The 22,853-nt window shown below is 38.2% G+C and overlaps 1 protein-coding gene across 1 annotated transcript in view; it reads left to right on the top strand.

Moving 5' to 3' along the window:
- The window catches only part of ASB4 (ankyrin repeat and SOCS box containing 4), a 56,766-nt gene that overhangs the window by 6,780 nt on the left and 27,133 nt on the right, over positions 1 to 22,853 (top strand). Inside the window, exon 2 of the mRNA XM_023226678.3 lies at positions 3,904 to 4,203. Coding sequence (XP_023082446.1) covers positions 3,904 to 4,203 — 300 coding nt within the window. The remainder of the gene's footprint in view (positions 1 to 3,903; positions 4,204 to 22,853) is intronic.

The following is a 22,853-nucleotide window of genomic DNA, read 5'->3' as shown; positions in this document are numbered from 1 at the left end:
ATGAATCTATATGCACATACATTGTGTGTGCATATCAGTTTGCACACACATACACACGAGGCGTGGAGTTGATACTCCCCAGCTCAGACCGTCTATGACACTACTTAGTTCTGCCACGGAAAGTCCGTATAATCCAACACCATCTCTTCCCAGTGTCTGGAATCTCAAATTAACATCTTAGAATTTAATTCTATTAGCTGAATATAGATTTTTCCATAAATTCAGATAATCCTGAGAGTGATCACACTTTAAACAATCCTCAGTCCATTAGACTTTAATGTGAAATAACTGGATTTCTTTTTTTTTGAGACGGAATCTCACTCTGTCGCCCAGGCTGGAGTGCAGTGGCCGGATCTCAGCTCACTGCAAGCTCCGCCTCCCGGGTTTAGGCCATTCTCCTGCCTCAGTCTCCCGAGTAGCTGGGACTACAGGCGCCTGCCACCTCGCCCGGCTAGTTTTTTGTATTTTTTAGTAGAGACGGGGTTTCACCGTGTTAGCCAGGATGGTCTCAATCTCCTGACCTCGTGATCCGCCCGTCTCGTCCTCCCAAAGTGCTGGGATTACAGGCTTGAGCCACCGTGCCCAGCCTGGATTTCTTTTTAAAGAGTAGATTTGGATAAAGGGAAAGGTGGGAGGGAGAGAAAGCAAGATGGCTCTAGAATTCTGAATGGAGTAAAAAAGGGATTAAAGTTGTGTGTGCGTGTGTATGTGTGTGTGTGTGTGTGAAGCTATGTTGGAGGATACATTGCAGAAAGACAAACTTCTGGTTGAGTTCATTCATTCCTGTGGGATTAATCACTGTGCACAACCTTGTAAAGAGCTTATTCAAATTAAATTATTCTTTCCCCTCAAGACAGAGAGACAATAGCTTATTTTAATTTTATTTATTTTTGTTAAAAAGCAATACGTGCACAGGATACTACATTTAAAAGTTACCAAGGGGGTATTCAAGAACAAGTGCATGTCTGTCCTGATCCACCAACCCTCCAGTTCTTCTTGGAGGCCACCACTATAACCAGTTTCTTGTTCTCAGTGTTTACAAATATAATTGCATATGATAGCATAGTCTGTATACTGTTTGGCTCCCTGCTTGTCTCACTCAGTAATATATCTTGAGATCTTTCCATTTCAGTCTGTACAGAACTGCCCCATTTTTTTTAATGGTTGTGTAATATTTGATTGGATGAATGTATCATAATTTATTTAAGAAGTCTCCTATCAATTGACATGGAGGTTGTTTAACCATTCAAAGAATGCTGTAGTATAGTGCATGTTCTTATATGTAGACCAGGTTGTCAAGATTCCTAAGTTTGGGAGCGTGTTTCACAGAGTACAATACAAATGGTGTTCTTTGTGGAGTTGTGCAATACAGTGGTCCTTTAGGACGTTTCACATGGGTGTTTATGCTTATAGGACAAATACACAGGAGTGGCATGTCTCTAGTGTTTACTTAAATGAGAGAAATTTAATACCTGATCACCAGGCCCACTTTTAATGTGGTCATCATCTTCAGAGCACCCTCTAGTAGTTCATCATTTCTTGTAAGGGGCAATGCCCAGAAGTAATCGTAATATTCTAGATTTCTTCTGGCCTTATCTAATCAGTGAAGAATACAGTGTTTGCTTCTCTTGTTCTGGGCACTACACTTTTATTAATATAGTTTCAGATTGTATTAGTTTTTTGGCAGCACCATCCCACTGTTGGCTTATTTTGAGATTACAGCTGAAGTCCCTAGGTTGTTTCTCAAATAAATGACCATTAAATCATATTCTGCTTACCTTGTACTTGTAAGTGGAATTTTTTTTTTATTATACTTTAAGTTCTAGGGTACATGTGTATAACGTGCAGGTTTGTTACATATGTATATATGTGCCATGTTGGTGTGCTGCACCCATCAACTCGTCAGCACCCATCAATTCATCATTTATATCAGGTATAACTCCCCAATGCAATCCCTCCCCCCTCCCCCCTCCCCATGATAGGCACCAGTGTGTGATGTTCCCCTTCTCGAGTCCAAGTGATCTCATTGTTCAGTTCCCACCTATGAGTGAGAACATGCAGTGTTTGGTTTTCTCTTCTTGTGATAGTTTGCTAAGAATGATGGTTTCCAGCTGCATCCATGTCCCTACAAAGGACACAAACTCATCGTTTTTTATGGCTGCATAGTATTCCATGGTGTATATGTGCCACATTTTCTTAATCCAGTCTGTCACTGATGGACATTTGGGTTGATTCCAAGTCTTTGCTATTGTGAATAGTGCCGCAATAAACATACGTGTGCATGTGTCTTTGTAGTAGCATAATTTATAATCCTTTGGGTATATACCCAGCAGTGGGATGGCTGGGTCATATGGTACATCTAGTTCTAGATCTTTGAGGAATTGCCATACTGTTTTCCATAATGGTTGAACTAGTTTACAATCCCACCAACAGTGTAAAAGTGTTCCTATTTCTCCACATCCTCTCCAACACCTGTTGTTTCCTGATTTTTTAATGATTGCCATTCTAACTGGTGTGAGATGGTATCTCATTGTGGTTTTGATTTGCATTCTCTGATGGCGAGTGATGATGAGCATTTTTTCATGTGTCTGTTGGCTGTATGAATGTCTTCTTTTGAGAAATGTCTGTTCATATCCTTTCCCCAGGAATTTTTATAACCTATAAGTAAACTTTTGATTTACTCATGTTAAAATTTATTTTGTTGTTTCAGACCTAAAGTAACTTCTATGCTGTGGTTGTTGAAGAACTATCTCTTCATCTTCTTCCCCTCAGTATTTCTTCTTTCTGTACCTATTTTCCATTCTCCACTCATAAAAGCTTAAATGCTATGGCTATTGGCATTGACATAGAAAGAAAGTTTATAAAGTCATCATAGTTATAGCTTGTCAAATGTGGCAATAGTTGGAGACTTATAGAAAAAAGACCAGCTCAGCATATAGAAGTCAGAGATCAGCGGGAGAAGAGAGAGAGAGAGAGAGGCAGAGAGAGAGAATGCACATTTCCAAAAACCAATGGGAAAAATTATCGAAGATCTCAGTTCTAGGCGCATCTACACTTCTCCTGCCCAATTCATTTATGTATGGCTTAGACATCGTTAATTATGCAACATATCTTATTTTCCTGTTTATTTTGGCTGCTAGGAAATTCAAAGGCAAATTTGCAATGCCATTCTAGTGTACAGGATAGAGTTTATATTTTGTGTATGTATTTATCTTACTTTTGACATTTTAATTTTCCTACTTTTTTATTTTGCCCTTATTTTCTAAATCGTTTTAAAAATCTTAAGGTGTGTGAAAGTTGAGAGTGGCCTTAAATTCGTCTTTGGAAAGAGATATTGCATAAATCAACAGGCAGGCAAATAAAATTTTGGAGTGATAATTTTTAAAAAAGGTTAAACACATTCATATGTTGGATTGGCAACAACTATAGGAAAAAAGATTTTGGATAGAATAAAAATTATAATCTTGCAACTAACAGCCTTGGAATCATTCAAGACAAACTCTCAATGATTGACAGCTTTAAAAAAAAATCCTTAAAGCATCTCAACTAACTCAACATGCAAAATAAAATACAATTACCTAAATGAAGATCCCAAAATTAAATGCTTGTAAGACCTAGAAAGGTAAAGTAAATAAAGGAACAAGACACAGTAATAAGAAATAGTAGAAACAATGAGAGCTTGAGAAAGCCTGTTTCCCTGATGAACATCAGAATACCCTGTTAAACAAAATGCCTGCAGACCCACTAGCTGTTAATTTAAAACCTCTGTCATCCCCTCTCCACTCCACTTTTGTAAATGTGACCAAGATAAAATACCTTGTAAAAATCCTCATAAAACAAGGAGAAAGCCAGGTCAAGAAGTTAAACTTTCTTTCCTTTTCTTTTCTTTTTTTTTTTCTTTAGGTTATTGGTTGCCTAGCTATAAATTGAAGTCTTCCTGGGCCACAGGCCTGCATCTCTCTGTCTTGTTTGGTCATGTGGAATGCCTTCTGGTGCTACTGGACCACAATGCTACAATCAACTGTAGACCCAATGGGAAAACCCCTCTTCACGTGGCTTGTGAAATGGCCAATGCGGATTGTGTTAAGATCCTCTGTGATCGTGGGGCAAAGCTCAATTGCTACTCCTTAAGTGGACATACAGCTTTGCACTTTTGTACAACTCCAAATTCCATTCTCTGTGCCAAGCAATTGGTTTGGAAAGGTAAGCCTTTCTGGGTGGCCAACATGGCTGCTTGTACACTCATGGTTTCAAGACTTTGTGACCATGTGATGTAGTAACCACAAAGATGCAATTACACCTAGTACAGAGGGCCCTAAAAATACATAGTTCTGTTGATCCAGGTAATTCAGTGATGATCACATTGGAATCTTATTATTATTATTTAATGGCAGGAAGTTCATTCATTTACTTAACAAATATTTATTTAGCTCCCATTATGCATCAGGTAATGCACTAAGTAAATGAAAAAGAGAAAATACACCTGCCCTCAAAGAAAGTATATTCTAACAGGGGAGATAAATATTAACAAAATAAATTCATAAATATATAATTATAAATTGGGAAAGTGTTGTGAAGGAGAAAACAGGAGTTACGAATGAGACTGTCAGAAGTGAATTACTGTAAAATGTGTAAAGTCTTCTCTAAGGATATTATGGTAGGTAGGCTGAAACTTTAAGAATGAAAAGGAGGGCCAGGTGCAGTGGCTCATGCTTGTGGTACCAGAATCTTTGGAGGCTAAGGTGGGAGGATCACTGAGCCCAGGAGTTCGAGACCAGTCTGGGCAACATAGGGAGACCCCATCTCTACAAAAAGTAAAAAAAATTAGCCGGGCATGGTCACATGCACCTATGGTCCCAGCTACTCAGGAGACTGAGGCAGGAGGGTCACTCGATCCCAAGAGGTCAAGGCTGCAGTGACTTGTGATTATGCCACTGCACTCCAGCCTGACTGACAGAGTGAAACCCTGTCTCAAAACAAAAAAACAAAAGGCAAATACAAACAAACAAAAAACAAATGGGAAGGAGACAGCCATTAAAAAGGAAAGCCGAGAGGAAAGGGGTCTAGCTATAGGAAACAACTTGAGCAAAGTTGCTAAGACAGCAATGAAACTTGGAATATTAAACAGATAGAAGAGGGCTACTATGACCAGAGTATCATGGGTGTGGGGTAGGGTGGGAAGGACAAGAGGGTAGAGGAGAGAGTCACAAGATGACATTGGATGTGTTAGATCCTGCAGGGCCTTCGAAGGTGAAAGTGTAGGGCTCTGAAATAGAGCCACAAGAAAGTTTTCAGTAAGACAGTGACATGACTTAATTTTCCTTTAAAGTCATTATTCTGGAGTTATGCAGAAAATAGATTGGAGGTGGACAAGAATGGAAGCAGGGAGACCAGTAGAGAAGCTATTTCAATAGTCTAGGTGAGAGAAGATGGTGGCTTACACTAGGGGCAAGTTCAGATAGGGAGTTTAGGAGATGGGTTTGCAATACATTTCGGAAGTAGAATTTTTGGGATTTGGAGATGGATTGGATGTGGGTGGGGTGTGAGGGAAAAAGGAAGTCCCAAGTATCATTGCCAGGTTGCAGGTTTTAGAAAATAAGCAGAGAGTTATGCCATTTTTTGAGATAAAGAACCTTGAGGAAGAAGCACCTATGTAGGGATAATAATTAAATCCATTTTTTAAAAAGTCAGTTTATGGAGGTATAATTGTCATGCAGCAAAATTAACAGTACAATTTAACATTTTGAGAAATACTATTTTTGTGAAACCATCATGCCAATCATCTTAAAAAGTTTCCTGACACCCTTTGTAGTTAGTCCTCTCCCCTTCTACATCTACTGACAACCACTGATGTTTTCTGTCCCTATAATTTTGCCTGTTTTCAGAATGTCATATACATTAAATTATAAAATATGTAGGCTTTTGAATCTGGTTTCTCCCACTTAGCATAATGCATTTGAGATCCATCCATGTGGTTGCATGGACCAATAAATTAGACCTTTTTATTGCTGAGTAGTATTCCATTGTATACACATAACAAAATTGATCTACCCCCAGTAGAGGGACATTTGGAAGGTCGTTAGTTTTTGTCAATTTTGAAAGAAAAGCTGATATAAACATTTGCATACAGGTTTTTATGTGGACGTTTTTATTTCTCTTATGTAAATACCTAGGAGTGGGATGATGGCTATGTGGTTAATTTACAAGAAACTGCAACACTGTTTTCCAAAGTAGTTCTATCATTTTGTATTTCTGTCAGCAATGTATGAGAATTCCAGTTGCTTGGCAGAACTTGATAGTGTGAGATAAAAAACAAATTAGGCTGGGCATGGTGGCTCACACCTATAGTGTCAGTGTTTTGGGAGGCCAAGGTGGGAGATCTGCTTGAGTCTCTGATTTTGAGGTCAGTGTGGGCAACATCAGTTTGCAATAATTACAAACGTATTAGAATGGCTAACATATTAGCTAACATCCTAAATGTCCCTCTACTGGGGGTAGATCATTAGAATGTTAGCTCTTCTAATATGTTTGTAATGGTATCTCACTGTTTTAATTTGAATTTCCCTGGTGCCTAAGGATGTTGAACATGTTTTCATGTATTGATTTGCCATCTGTATATTATTTACTTTGGTGAAATGTCTGTAAATTTTGCTCCTTTAAAAATATGGGTTGCCTGTATTCTTATTGATTTGAGAGAGTTCTTTATATATATTCTGAATACTAGTGCTTTATCAGATACATGGTTTGCACATACTTTTCTTCATTCTGTGGCTTTTCATTTTCCTAACAGTATCTTTCAAAGAGAAGTATTTAATTCTGATAAATTCAATTTATAAATTTATTCCTTCTAGCAACAAAATTTGTTTCCTATGTTTATTTCTAGAGGTTTTGTCATTTTAGATTTTACTTTTAGGTCTAGGATTCATTTTGAGTTAATTTTTTTAATATAGTATAAATTATGGGTTAGGCTTGTCTTTTTGATATGGATGCCCAATTGTTTCAGCACAGTTTGTTGAAAAGAATATTCTTTCACCATTGAATTGCCTTAGTATTTCTGTCAAAAATCAATTGGCAATATATGTTTGGGTTTCTTTCTGGACTCCAGCCTATTCCATTGAGCTATATATCTTTTCATTTTTCTAATGCTCCACTGACTTGGTTGCCATAGGTTTGTATCAAGTCTTGAAATCAGATAGAGTAAGTCCTCCTAGATCAGTTTTAAATATGAGAGTTTTCATATCTCTTTGAGACTTCCGTGAAAATATCAAGGATGCACTTTGTATAAAAGTATAGATTTCAGAACAGAGCCCTGGACTAAAGCTATAATTTCAGAATTGTCAGCCTATTGATTGTATTTGAAGCCAAGGAAATCAACGGAATCACCTGGATAAAGAGTATATACAGAGAAAAGTGAATTATGAATAAGCCCCAATGAATTCTAACATTTCAATGTTAGAAGGATAGGGAGAAGCCAACAAAGGAGAGTAAGATATACTGATAAGTATAGTTGGAGAAAACCAAGAGTATTTTGGCAACACAAGGACTAAGAAAGAGGTAGTAGGTTCCAGAAGCAGAGAGTGGCCAGCTATAGTGATAGCTACACAGGGTTAATTAGATGTTCATTAGATTAGGTGACAGAGTTATCACTGACAAAAATAGTTTCGGTGAAACAGTGTTAAAAGTCAGATTTGAATGGTATAAAGTGCAAATGGGTGGTTAGAAACCAGAGATGTCACAGGTAAACAGTTGCTGTAAAGAAGTGAGGCTGCAGAAGTGAACATAAAAAGAGCATGATTGCTGGAGGGGCTGGAGGGAGGTCACAGGAAAGTATTACCTACAGTTGGAGATCAAAGAAAAAGTTTGTATGCCAAAGGAAATGATTCATAGAAAGAAAACAGTTGAAGATGCACAAGACAAGATAACTGAAAGTCTTTCAGAAGTTGAGATGAGATTAAATCCAGAGACTATGGGATGCATCCTCTTTTCTTTTTTTTTTTGAGACATGGTCTCACTTTGTCACCCAGGCTGGAGTGCAGTGGCACGATCTCAGCTCACTGCAAGCTCTGCCTCCCGGGTTCACGTCATTCTCCTGCCTCAGCCTCCCGAGTAGCTGTGAACATCCTCATTTTTAAGAAGTGGGACAAAGTAAAAGATGGTTTTAAATGCCAGAATGTTTGTAGATGTGATAGTGCTAAGATGAGGGAGTTCTGATGGTTTTTCCCCTCAACAATGTGTCGGGCAGTCATCAGCCAAAAAATGAGAGGAGAGCAGGAAGCGTGGACATTTTCATAAGAATGGAGAAGGAATGGGAAGTTCAGGAGAAAAAAAAATGGGAGAAGAATCTTACTAAAGAAATGTAGTAGGATTACTGGACTTATAAAAGATGCCGTGTGGCTAGGAGCCGTGGCCTATGCTTGTAATCCCAGAACTTTGGGGAGGCTGAGGCAGGAGGACCTTTTGAGGCCAGGAGTTTGAGATCAGACTTGGCAACATAATGAGACCACATCTTTACTAAAGGAAAAATAAATTAACCAGGCATGGTGGTACATCTGTAGTTCTAGCTACTCAGGAGACTGAGGCAGGAGAATTGCTTGAGATCAGGAGTTTGAGGCTGGCTGCTGTGAGCTATCATTGGACCACTGCACACCAGCCTGTGTGACAGAGCAAGATCTGTCTCAAAAAAAAAAAAAAAAAAAAAAACCATGATCTTTTCAACCTGTGGAAATGAAGGGGAAGAAAAAATTCAGCCCAGCTTATTCTCCTACTTCTTTGGTTCACCTGTTAAAAATGAGGGTGTATCCCATATTCTCTGGATTTCATCTCATCTCAACTTCTAAAAGACTGGAACCTTTCAGTTATCCTGTCTCATGCATCTTCAACTGTTTTCTTCCTATGAATCATTTCCTTTGGCACACAAGGTTTTTCTCTGATCTCCAACTGTAGATAATACTGGTCTGTGACCTCCCTCCAGCAATCATGCTCTTCTTATGTTTGCTTTTGCAACCTCCCCCTTAGGAAGGAAGCTACAGGGACAAGGTTAGGCATCATTTGGAGCTTACCCACATTTTCTATGTGTGGCCATCACTGCTCTTCACATTTACTCCTTCATTTATGTTTAGATTTAGTTCTTATCTTTATTGATTTTTCAACTTAATTAGTTTAAACATGCAAGCTTTTTAAGAGTTGTAGGAATTTTGGAAATTATGTTATTAATTTATTAACTTTTTAATTAAAACATTTTTTGTCTTACTTTGCAATAATCACATTTAATGTCTACTTTCAATAGATTTCCAGTAAATGATGCAGTGTTATTAACTATAGTCATCCTGCTGTACATTAGATCTTTAGAACTTATTCATTCCACATAACTGAAACTTTGTTAACTTTTTATATTGTCACCTTTTCATGTGACTTCATCAACCACAAAGTGACAGAGTGGCCAAACCTTTCACTCCCTAGTGGCGTCACCTTTACCAGCTGGTACAGTCATTCCCCATCTCTTTTGTTCCTGTCAACAGAGGGAGACTACCTAGAGATGAGAAGGAAGAAAGAGGTAGGGGGAAGCTTGGGCAATGCTTGTAGGCTGACACTAATGAATTAGGCTTACAACAGTCAAGGAGAGAGAATGGAAGTCCATTAAAGATCCACTTACTCTTTCAAGCCATGTCATCAAAGGCTGAATTCACAAAGAAAATAAAGATAAATTTGAGAAAGCAAAAATGTTCAACTTCAGTAGGGCAAACATCATAAAATTAAAAGGCAATCATAAAAGTGGGAAAAATATTTGAGACTATATGACAAAGGGCTTACTATATACAGAAGTTTTTCAATTAAAGTAACGAGGCTAACAACTAAAAAATAAAAGAAGGGAGAAAGAGGTTAAAAAAAAGAAAAAGAACAAAAAGACCAAGAACAGGAATATTTAAGGGAAAAAAAGGAATAATCATATAAATAGCAAATAAATATATGACATAATGAAAGCATTTATTGGTAATCAGTAACATGTCAATTAAAATAACAATTAGATATTTTGTTGTTTATTACATTAATAAGCATACGAAAGATAATATATATGTGACAAACACATAGGGAAGTGCTCTCACACACTCTTAATAGAAAGGAAATAGGTATAAGCCTGGGTGGCAAATTGATAACACATACCAAAAGCTGAAAACTTTCTTTTAACTTAGAAATTTCACCTCTAGGATTAGGGACCAATTCTAGGCAGGGGACCTTTTTACCCAGGGCTATCATTTACTTAGGGCCTCAAATTCAGACTTTAGATGTTATCTCTGAACTAGGTTATACCTAAAGTCAAAGAGATAACTGGGGAGAAAGAAAAAGAGACAGTGATCATGTAACTTAGAATTGTGCATGGTCACGTGACCTGCAGTACGCTAGAAATTAGGGACTTTCTCTTACTTCTTTAAGTTTTCAGAATAATGCAGTTAGAGTATATTTTACTTATTTTACCTTATATTTTTGTCTTAGAAGTTTTGATTGGTTAAGAAAAACATTTAAAATGTACCACAATTGAAAATATATAGATAGGCACTTTTAATTTTTAAATGTATTTAGAGTCTCAAAAAATTGCTTGAGTCCTATTTGCCCTCAGAGAGTCATTTATATTACTGAAAAACTGAAAGACACTTACATATCTCATAGAAAATTTCATGTTGTTGCCGCCACGCCGTGCAGATATTTAAAACGATGTTTAAAAGAATGTCCGTTCACATGGGAAGTTTGTAAAAAGCAGCTTATAGGACAGTATGGACTTTACAGATGTATTTTTTAAAACATTGTATGTGACTATGCATATCAAAATAATATTTAAAATGTCAGAGTCAAACTTGATATCATAGCTAATGCTTAACTGTAGCTAAGCAATTTCAAAAAGGCTAATGTATTATTTCAGATCCTTGCTGTTAGAATAATTTTTTAAAGTGTGACAGCTGGCAGATACATAAATAAGAAAGCAAACCTGTGAATCAGATCATTGGGGAAAATTTCAACCCATCTTATGGATGAGGAAATAGAAGGAGAAAGTAAGTGTTTTGCAGGTGGGTCTTCTAACCTGGAAACTAAAAGACTGTGAGCATCTTGTCTCTTTCCTTTGCATTTTTATGCCTCAGCTTCTTGGACAGTGCTTGGCACATAGAACGTGCTCGATAAATAGTTACTGAAGTTACTAACAGATCTGGGAATGGCTCCAGAAGCCCTGAGTGCATGGATGGGGACCCACTGCCACCTAATAAATGAAAACTGTGTGGTTCATGGTTAATGAAATGCTGCTCTTCATCAGTTTTACCCTCTCAGTCTCTAGAGATATAGCCAAAGGCTAAATTTTCTCTCTCTTAGATTGTGTCATAGGTACTCTGGGGGAGAACTCAAATACATCATTTTGTAGCAGGACAGAGGGAATTGAGACAACATACAGACAAGGAAAATAAGTCAGGCTAACATTAAGCTCAGGACCAGAGAAGTCCATTAGAGGAAGAACCAATGCCATGGCAACTGAAAACCGATGTAATTTCATTTGCTATTTAATGGGCTCTTTGTGGAAAAGTGCTCTTTGTGGAAAAGGCTAAATGAGGCCAAAAAATTGCATCCAATTTTCTCTTAAAGGATTTTTCCCTGTTTTTTCAGTGTTGCAGAGCCTGCTTTGTCCCCATGCTGGATTTTGTCTGCTATTTTTCTGTTTGCCTTTCTACTTAATGCCCCCATCTCCTGGCCTTTGTTTCCTTTGGTATTAGTATAATAGTGTTCATCAGTTGAGAAGGCTTATTTACCTTGGTGAAAATGTCCTCTCCTTAAATCCTGCATTTCCCTATGAATAAAGAGAGTCAAGGCAGGTTTAGGTGGCTGCCAAGCAGCATATTATTTCTACTTATTCCATTCGTAAGAGGAAAATGAAAGCTGCCCGCTTTACTCTGCATGAAGCAAATCCTGACAGTAGGAGGAAAATTTGTTACTGCAGGAAAGCCATAAAAATTCAAATGTTCCTTAGCAGATTGTAGCATGGGGGCAATGCAAAGGGGACCATGCCTTTTAAAAGACTGTTCCCTGCTACTTTATGTGACAGTGACACAAGTCACCCACATGTTAGGAAATTCCCTGGTCAATGAAGTGTAACATGGTAAGGCAAGATGTCACTGGCCTTCATTTTAATCCGAAATAGATATGCCTGCTGGACAGACACTGCTCTTACCACCTCATCGCCTTCCATCTTTTCATCTTCTATGTTATACATTGTAATAGCATAAATCTGATCAGTCATTTGCAAACCACCCAGAGGATTTTTGCCACATCTGCTGTATTATGAGTACCACCTGTACAATATGAATTTAATGTTCTCATCAAATTGATATTACTTATTAAATTCAATTTTAAAGGAAACCTGATATTACTATAAAAAATCGAAACCCCAAATCCCTTGACATACATTGAGGGTAACAGTAACAGTAAATAAAAGGCAATTAAATTCTTGACCTCTATCTGCTCAGAGACCCTCTGTTCTCAGATGGCAGAAAATGACTCTAAAAAGCTGCGTCTTCTGGTCACTGCTTTTTCCAGAAGGCTTGCCTCCAATCATTCTGCTCTGAGTGAGTTAACGTGAAACGAGTTTGCAGTCCCTATCTCACACCTGGTCAGTCAGCAGTTACTCCAGTCCCGTAAAGAATGTTCCACGAAAAATCATACCACACTTCGGCGAACACAACCTTAAGCAGTGCTTTCAAGTTGATAGTCTATTTAGTGCTGAGATTGTAGAAGCATCTCTTTAGAATCAGGAATGAAACAACTTTTCTGCTCTCATCACAGTCTCTTCAGCCCTGTCCTGGAGGTCCTAACTGGCACAAAGAGAAGAGAAAAATAAATAATGTATGACAATTGAAAAGAAGGAAGCAAAATGGCCATTATTTAAAACAGGATGTTTGTCTACATAGAAAATCCAAGAAAATCTACAATTAAATGGTTACAACTAGTAATTGAGTTGCAGAGGTAGTGCATTTAAGATCAATATACAAAAGTCAATTACATTTCTGTATACCAGAAATAAGCAGCTAGAAATTGTAATGTAAGAAAGGATATATTTATAATATCACCAGAAATTTAAGGGGCCTAGAAAATATATTTAGCAAAAGAGGTGGAAGAAATATGAACATTGTTTAAAAGACATTAAGAAGATACCATATTCAAGGTTTATTATGAAATATGTAGTACTAGATTATTCCTTCTTCAGAGGCATCCACTTTTACTTCCTTGAGCTGATTAGTTTGATATTTAGCTCCAAATTACTAAATAAATACCACTTATTTATCCATAAAAGTGGAAAAGAATAAGTAGAAATAGAAGCAGCTTTATGAGAATCTATTGATTGATTCTAATGGAAAATGAGGATCTGGCTCCTTTTCCGCTATCCATGTCCCTCTCCCCAAGTACTTTTTCATTCCCTGTCCCTTATGATGGAGTTACATTATAACTATGAGGCTTGTGGTCAACTATGATAGCTTCTTTTTTTGTGCAATATTTGTTATCTCTGTAGAAAATTGTCTTATTTCATTCTTTGGCTTAATTTTCTACAGACTCATTGCTATTTAACCTCAAAGCTTTTGCCAATAGTTTTATTTTATTTTATTTATTTTTAGAGACAGGGTTTCACTCTGTCACCCAAGCTAGAATGCAATAGCATGACCATGGCTCACTGCAGGTTTGACTTCCCAGGCTCAAGCAATCCCCCCACCTCAGCCTCCCAAGTAGCTGAGACTACAGGCGCATGGGCCGTGCCTGGCTAATTTTTAAAAGATTATTTTTAGTAGAGACAAAGTCTTGCTATTTTGATGAGGTCTCCAACTCCTGGCCTCAAGTGATCCTCCTGCTTATGTCTACAAAGTGCTGGAATTATAGGTGTGAGGCACTGTGCCTGGTCAGACAATAGTTCTAATCTTTTCTGAAACATTTAAACTTAGTGGGTATTTTATCAATTTTATTTTCTTGAAGAAGTTCCTTCTGGAGTCTTCAGCCCTGCTCCAACTAGGTTCAGGTTGATGTGCATCTGGTGAACCACTGTCATCCTGGGATCCCCATTCCCTATCATCCCAGGAACACCCTTTTCCTCTCCCCTGTTTCCTGGACCACAAGTCTTCCTAAATCTTGGTGTCTTGCCTGTTTGGGTTAGATACATCCTCTGGTAGCTTTCCGAGAAAGGGTGCATGAGACTATACATGCACCCCAGTGCATGAATTCTACCCCCGACTTAGTGTAGAGTTCTAGATTCATAAACATTTTCTTTTAGCATAGTGAAGGCATTGCCCCATTGCCTTCTAGTTTCCAGTACTGCAGCTGGAAAATTGAAAGCCATTTACTTCTCATTTTTTTAATGGGACTTATTATCTTCCTCTCTGGGGAATTTAGATTTTTTTTTTTTTTTTTTTGGTCTTTGATGTTCTAAAATTTCACAATGAACTGCCTTGGTAGGTTTATCTTCATCCTTTGTACTGAGTCCATTCAATTCCACAATGCTTGTCTATCAGTTCTGAGAAATATTTCTGAATTGTTTCCTGCATGAGTTCTTTTCTTCTGCTTTCTATATGCTATTTTTCTTGAATTACTATTACTTGGATATGGAACCTCCCTGGACTGTTTCTCTGAATTGTCTTGTATCATCTCTCCTATTTTACATTTCTTTATTCTCTACTTTCTGGGAGATCTTTTCTAGGTTGTTTTTCTCTGTTTTTATTGCCTCTGTCAAGTATATTAGAGGTTTTCCTTAGATGTCTTATTATCCTTGGCTGTCTGCCTACATTTAAGTTCGAGTCACTAAAAGCTGATTCAGAATCTAAATATCTAGGGAGAGTGGTTTTTTTTTTTTTTTTTTTTTTTTTGCTGTACAGCATCTGGCTGGACCTTTCATCTGAGGAATCTCTGACATAGTCTCTTAGGAATTAGTCAGATTCTCTGAAGAAAAATCTAATGGAGATGCAAATATAGCATATCTACTATCTAGGATGCTCTGTCCCTCTTCTTTGCTGAGCAAACTTCAACTCCTATGCAAGGTGTTAGTTCAGACTTCACTTCTGAGGATCAATCTTCCTTCATTCCTTTAAACTCAATTAGGACACTATGCTATGTTCTGTATTCTCACATCTCATTGTAGCTTTCCTTTGTGGTACTTATATTTTATTTGTTGAATTCTTTGATTAGTATCTGCCTCTTTCACTAAACCATAAGTTTAATGAAAGCAGAAACTGTTTTGCTCGGCACAGCCCTGTGCATAGTACATATTGGGTGTTGATTTTTAAAAATTTATTGAATATTCAATCGATAACAAGTTCTAGCACTAGGGAAAAGAGTGCGATTGGACCAGAGCAATTTCATGATCCTTACTGGTAAAATCATACTCAGTTGTACACATTGCTTCTTTCCCATATGAAGAGAGTACATCAGGAAGGAGGGAGAAGTCAGAAATGTTAAATACTACAGAGAGCTCCAGTAAGTTGAGAGTTAAACAGATGCTATTGGATTTAGTGACATGGATGGAACTGAAGATTATACCAATCAGTTGAGCGATGGATGCAGAAATCAGAGCGGGGGCGATTGAGAACTAAAAAGGAGGGTGTCTGAAAGTGTGAACAAGCCTTTTAAGGAGTATTTGTGAAGAGGAGACGAGAAGTGGATGAAGAGGAAAATGGGTTTGAACTTTTTTTAAATTTTATTTTATAAGGTAGAAACCTGAGCATTTAAAAAACTGATGGAAAAATCCACCAGTAGGGCATAGATTGAAGAAAAAGAAGAGAGGAGGGATAATTTTTGGTGTGAGGACTCTGAGAAGTTTGGGAAATGAGATCCAGAGCAGGTAAAGGGATTGACTTTGGAGAGGAAAAGCTTTGCTCTATCATAGCCAGAAGCAGAAAAGGAGGGAATGAGAGTTGATATGTGTGGTGGGAAGACTTTAAGGAAGCTTCCCTTTGAAGGGCATTTTTTATGTAAAGTAAGAAGTGAAGAGAGCTGAGAGTGAAAAGAGAAGAAGCATAAAAGATTCAAGGCAAAAAGAGGTTTGAAATAATTGTTACAGAGAATATATTATATTTTCTGTAATTATAGAGAATAATTATTATAGGGAATTACAAAGAATGGGAAACTAAGTAAAACAGAGAAACATTGGGTTTCTGAGCAGTCTGGAGGATCCAGCTGAGTTCTGATGTTTGACTTTATGATGGTACTGGTCTTGCACAGGTGGCACAGGTATTTTTTGCCACACAGCACTCAGCTGCTTGGGTGCAGACACTGAGACAGCAGATAATTGGGCTCACGCAGGGTTAGGGTCACTCATAATGGCCCCAGGTAGATGCTATGAAGCGATGAAGGGAATTTAAAGTTCCACCAAAAGAGTTATTAAAATGATAAAATATGGAACTAAGCTGGATAGAGAAGGAGAGAAGAAAGGAACATCTAATGGACAAAGAGAACACAGGGATCTGATGGAGTCCAAGAATGGTTATAGTGGACACTGAACAAGTAAGATGCATAGATAGAAGATTGTGGGCAGAGAATTGGATATGTGAATCAGTGATTTCTGGAGACAGATAAATTTCAGGTAATGACTCAGTCCAGGTATGACTGTGGGTTGGAGTCATCAAGTCAGAGTAGGAGAAAGTCACTGAAGGGAATGAGATTCAGAAACGGGGAGACCAGGAGATTGGGTGGGTCATTCATGCGGTATTAAAGACCCCCAGAATAACGTCAGGAATTTTTGAGGAGAGGAGTAATGTGAGGTAGGTGCCAAAATCTTAAGAAACAGATGGGAAGATAATTCTATTAGGGAAAGAGATTAGGTGGTATAACTGAAAAAGCAAAGCCCTAAAGAAGTAGAGGTGTTCCTTTTATTTATCTTTCCACGTGAATTAGGGAGTAATTGGAAGGAGCAATGGGGAGTCAGATACATGAAAAAGAACACCCAGCTATATACCACAGGCCAGAGTTAAGCATCCCACATCCGTTGTTTGAGCTTGGAACACAGCAAAGCTAGTTTGGTTGCCATGGTGACCAACGCCATGTCTCCGGGCTCATTAATCCTATGTTCCAAACTAAGCACTTAGCAATAGCTTCTGAATAAATGCAACAAAGCTCTGCATACTGAAAAGGGCACATTCATGTTAAGCAGAGGAAAAGGGTTTTCAATTTCATTCATTAAACTTGAGTAAATAATTTAATATCTTTGTGCGTCAGTCCTCCTAGCTAATGAATAAGGATAAATGCTTAATGGAAAATCTAGCTTAATAAAGTTAACAGCATCGGGGCTACATATAAAGGAAATTGATGTTGCCAGCATATATGCATATGAAGGGGAAAATTGAAAGGAAAATAACGTGTATTAAGCATCTATGATGTGGCTATGTCAGGTACTTGAAAATAAAATGTTTCATTTAATCCTTGCAACAACCATGTGAGGTTGCATAGTGTTCTCCTTATTTGAAAAATGAGGAATCACAGACTCAGATAAGTTGAATCAGGCCTCAGTTCACAAAGCTTGTCAGATTTGAGCAGATCAAATTTTATTTGTTTTGGGTCTGTGATGCTCCCACTGTGTCTTGCTGGAAATTGTATAATGCTTATCCTTCTGGGACATTTGGCTAATTAAAAAATTAGGAGAAAAGACTGTGCTAAGGTGACACTTACTCTCTAAAAGAGAAACTTAAATGCTATATCAGAATTCTATTAGCTTAAAATAATTAACTATCCTAAGATTTTTAAAAGGCTTTTCTTAAAAAAAAAAAAAAAAAAAAGGCAGCTGGGTATATTCGAAGTGTATTTAATTAGAAGACATGAAAAACTGTCAATATTTCTTCCGAAATGAGTCCCACCAAGGCAATTGTTTATCCCCATTCTATCGTTTTCTCACATGAAGAATTGGAGTTGCAAAGCACACTCTCAACACAGAAACTGATCCTTTCCTTTTAAGTATCATGCCTTTATTTTGGTTTCTGGACTTGCTCCAACAAAGGTGTAGATAAGTGGTTGAAAAAGATGTATTGAAAATCCATTAATTCATTTTCCTTAAAGTTAAACTCTTTAATTAAAAGCAACACTTCGATCAATTTCTAATTTCTACCTCCAACAATGTAATATAGCAAGGTTTAAAATAATAGAAATAACTAGGCGTATGTTAAATATCCCTGTCACTAACCTTAGATGTTAGCATTTTTCTTTTTTTCTCCAAACACTAATTGTTTTGGTCTCACCTATATGACAATTTTAGGTCAATTTTTTCAAGTTTGGGTTGCTTACTGCAGCCAGGTGATTCCCAAGTGCATTTTCAGAGGAGAAGTAGTAATCACAGCCTTCTTTCCCACCTGTTAGCATTATACGTCTCCTTCTCTGACCGACTCTCTTTAAATTCTACAATCAAAAACCATATGTGTCTTCTGTTCTGAGTTTTCGGTCTGGGTGTATTATCTTTGTTTTATAACTGAAAGCATCTGAAACCGGAAATTAAAGGATGAAATTTCCTTGGGCCTGTACTTCTTTATTTATTTTCTATCAGCACTTTTTCTTTAATTTGTTTCTTACTTAGGGGAGCCTGGATCTTATTATCTTCTGAACATTTAAAATACCCATTTAGCAAAAGATGTCAGACTTACAAACAGAAATGCAAGTGTTTTCTTTGTCATCTCTGTAAGTAATAACTTATGGAAGATAATCTAAACAATTTTAGAAAGTTTTTCCATTAAGCTAACCAAGAAAACATACAAATAGGGGAAATGATGAAAGCTCAGAATTGGATGCTAAGAATCAAGCACATGCCAGCTTCTTGAAGTTTTTACTAATTAGAAAGCTAATGGAGACAGAATAACGGTGGACCCCTCTCTTTTTCAAGACAAAACATTTTGCTGGCAGCCAGCCCCCACCAAGAGCTACAAAGAAGTGAACGCTGCAGGGAAGGCCCAGTTAGGGAGTCCACTGAAAGCAAATCACTCCAGCCCGTTTTGCTTTGTTTTCTTGCGGCCTCAGAATTCTGGCAGCCCTCAGCAACACTCTTCAATTAAGAGGGCCACACCAACCAAAGACCTGGGTGGTAAGAGTAGGAAGTACACGCACTTCTTGCAAGCATAGTTGAATTAACCTGGGTGGGGGCAGGAGGAAGAGCCATGAAGAAAGATCGTCTTGGACTTAATTAATAATTAATAATAACCCTGTAATCACAGCTACTAGGGAGGCTGAGGCAGGAGAATCACTTGAACCTGGGAGGCCGAGGTTGCTGTGAACCGAGATTGCGCCATTGAGCTCCAGCCTGGGCAACAAGAGCAAAACTCCGTCTCAAAAAAATAAAATGAAATAAAATAAAAGATAATAATAACAACAGCTGGATATGGCATTTATTTGGCACGCTTGGCACTTTGTCTATGCTTTCACTAATCCTCACAACTATCCTATGATGTTAAGACTGTTATCCTAATTTGCAGATTAAAACACTGAGCTTGAGACAAATTGCTTAATAGTGAAATCAGGTTTTGACCTCAGTGACCTCACTGCAGAGCTCTCGTTTTGTCCACTAGGTGGTGCTGCCTTCCCTTTGCTACTTAGAGTCCTGCCGGTAATGTAATTTAGTCTTGGGACTGCCTTGGGGGACTTTGCTGTTGTTGCATTATTCTGTGAATCTCATCTCTACTGCAGACTGTATATGTCCGTCAGCAAACCTGCCACTCCCTCAGCTTCTTCTATAACTGCCTTGCTCACAGCCCCTGATGAAGGGGAAGCACAGGTGCTATCTTCTGTAACACTTGATCCTTCCATGCTGTAGCCTATTAGACCAGGGGTGGTGTTCAACCAAGGGCTGGTCAGGAGGCTTGGACATGGCTTAATATGAAAAAAGGAACTCAAGTACAGTGCTTAAAAGTGAAGTTTCTGGAGTAAGACAGACTGGGTTCAGACCTTGACTCTTCCATTCATGAGGGCAAAATTTAACTTCTTTGAATCTTATCCCTCACCTACTAAATGGGGCTATGGATAATTCAAGTTGATTCTAGGGAACTCCAGCAAGGCTTTATGGATTATGTAAGGCTCTTTTCCCCCATCCCTGGACCTGTGAAAGTATCTTTGTGTTGTCTAGAAATGCATTTCCCAAAGTCCACTGTATTAAACAATGATTCTGGAGCTGTTAATAGGTGTTGCAAAAAGAGAATTCCCTGGAAAAATAAGTCCTGGAAAACCCATGTTAAACTGGACAGACTTCCTCATCATAAACTTCTCAGAAACCTTCATATGCTAATGTGAATTGTAAAGATACAAAGGTACATAGAATCTACACATTTATTTAACCACAGCGCTTTTATTTTTAATGCATCTTGCAATACTAATATGCCACAAAGCACACTTTGGGTAATGCTGGCTTAGGAGAATGAAATTAGGGCCTGTAGCTAGAAAGGGAACTCATATTTGGTGCAGCAAGAACTCCATTTAGCCCTGTGTACATCAGTCTTCTTTCCAGCTTCTCTTTTGAGGGCAGATTCTATCACTGTGTTAGGCAGAAAAAAATGACCCTCCAAAGATGTCTAAGTCTGTATCCCTGAGGCCTGTGATTATATGTTACTTTATATGGCAAAAAAGCACTTTGCAGATGTGATTAAATTAATAACTTTGATATGGGGAGATTATCTTGGATTATCCATGTTGGTCCTGTCTCTTTAAAATCAGAGGACCTTTTTTGGCTATAGTTAGAGGAAATGTGACTATAGAAGGAGGGTCAGAGAGATAGAATGTGTAAGGGATTCTACCCACCATTGTTAGCTTTGAAGAAGGAGGAAGGAGATCATGGTCATGAAATGTGGGAAGCCTCTAGAAGCTGGAAAAGGTGAGGAAATGGACTCCTCTATATATTCTGTTTGACCTCGATCTTAGCCCACTGTCAGGGTTTTTTTTTTTTTTTTTAAGAAATCGAGCCAATAGAATGTGTGTGTGTGTGTGTGTGTGTGTGTGTGTATGTTCAGAGAGGGAATGATTTATTTTAAGGAACTGACTCATGCAGTGTGAAGGTACAAGTCTGAAATCTGGAGAGAAGGCCAGTAGGCTGGAGAACTAGGGAAGAGATACAGTCTGTTGCCAGAGCCCTTCCTTGCTTATGCGAGATCAGTCTTTGTTCTACTAGGACTTTCAACTGAGTGGATGAGGCCCACTCACATTAAGGAGAACAATCTGTTTTTAACTTAAAGTTTGCTGATTTACATGTGAATCTCATCCAGAAAAACAGCATCACAGAAACATCCAGAATATTGTTTGACCAACTAGCTAAGCAGCATGGCCCAGTCAAGTTGATACATAAAATTAACCATTACATCCACTGAGACTTGTGTCAGATTTCTGACCTGCATAACTATAAATAATCAATTTGTGTTGTTTTCAGCTGCCCAGTTTGTAGTAACTTGTGACAGAAGAAATAAGAAGCTAGGACTCTCACCTACCCATCCTAGGCATCCTAGGCATTCCTATCTGCTATAATGTAAGTGATTTCTTTTTGAGGACTTGGTCATCTGTCTCTCAGTTGTGGTTCATTTCTTTAATTCTGCCATCATCCACAAAGGATTTTGATGCTGACATAAATTACCAATCCAAAATCACCCTCACAACTCCTGGACCTCCACAATTCTAACAACCTGCATTTCACTCTAGGTCAGCTGTCCACTCACATGATCTCATCCTTGGCCCTTTTATGTCGCTCCAGTATTTTCTCTTCTTATCTTTCTATCATTCTCTCTCAGTTACACTGCACCAATTCTTTAATGTCTTCATGACTCCAGTTCCTTGCCCCTTTTTGTATACAGGTCTCTCACCCTCTCTTAATTTCATTTCTTTCTCCACTCAGTCTGGGCTTCCTTGTTGATTACTTGAATTACTGTCTCACTGATACTATCAGTTTGCCACAGTACAATCCTTCTAGATTAGCACAGACCATATACACCTCTAATACACCGCTCCTTGCCTCCTATTAAATCATCTACAAAAATACAGAAAAACCAAACAAAGCCCTTTAGCAATAGCTATGTAAACTAAATATATGAACAAACTATAAACCAAAGAATGGTGAAATTTCTATTAATTACATCATAAAAGGGAATTAATTTGGATGTCCTTTTTAAACAAAATAGACAGACAACGCCCCCAAGAGTTAGAGGAAGAGGTTGACTGACATGTTCAGTGTCTGGCTTCAGGGTACACAAATTCTCCCTCCCCTTAAAGTCATCATTCTGACAGGCATGCAACCTGTCAGGTATTCGAAGAGACACTCTCAGATGATTAGTCACTGCCTTTCTTACCCATTTCTCAGTGATGAAGATGGTACAAAGAAGCACAACCTGGAGTCCTTGAAAATATTCTGGCCCAGCAAAGAGGGAGCCTTACCCTGACTACGCAGGGAAAGATAATTCTGAAATGGCCTTTCTGCAAGAAACAGACAAAAATTGTGAAAGCTTTTGCTTAATTCCATCCAAAGTGTGAAGGGGACTTGGCCTCTATGAGACCTAAGGAGACGATGGACTGAGATAAAGGCAGAAATACAAAGGGAGCTGGAGAAAAAAACTTCCCTCTTCCATTCACCTAAGGGGCTGTTCTTAAACCTTTATATAGCCATAGCCCTAGTTTCACCAGCTGGTGAAGTAGACGGTATCACACCTAGGTACCCCTGTGTTTAACAGCTGTGGACCTCCACATACTATGTTAGCAGGGAATCTTGTTTCTTCAAGGTACGCCTTCCTGATATGAATTCCCAGCAGAGACAACCACTGTCCAAGTAATTGTTCTTTCTTTTTTTCCTCTCTTCCTTCCTTCCTTCCTTCCTTCCTTCCTTCCTTCCTTCCTTCCTT

Source organism: Piliocolobus tephrosceles, chromosome 8 (genome assembly GCF_002776525.5).
Source record: "Piliocolobus tephrosceles isolate RC106 chromosome 8, ASM277652v3, whole genome shotgun sequence".
Taxonomy (NCBI): Eukaryota; Metazoa; Chordata; class Mammalia; order Primates; family Cercopithecidae; genus Piliocolobus; species Piliocolobus tephrosceles.
Note: the sequence above shows the minus strand (reverse complement) of the source record. Positions and strands in the feature narration are given on the sequence as shown.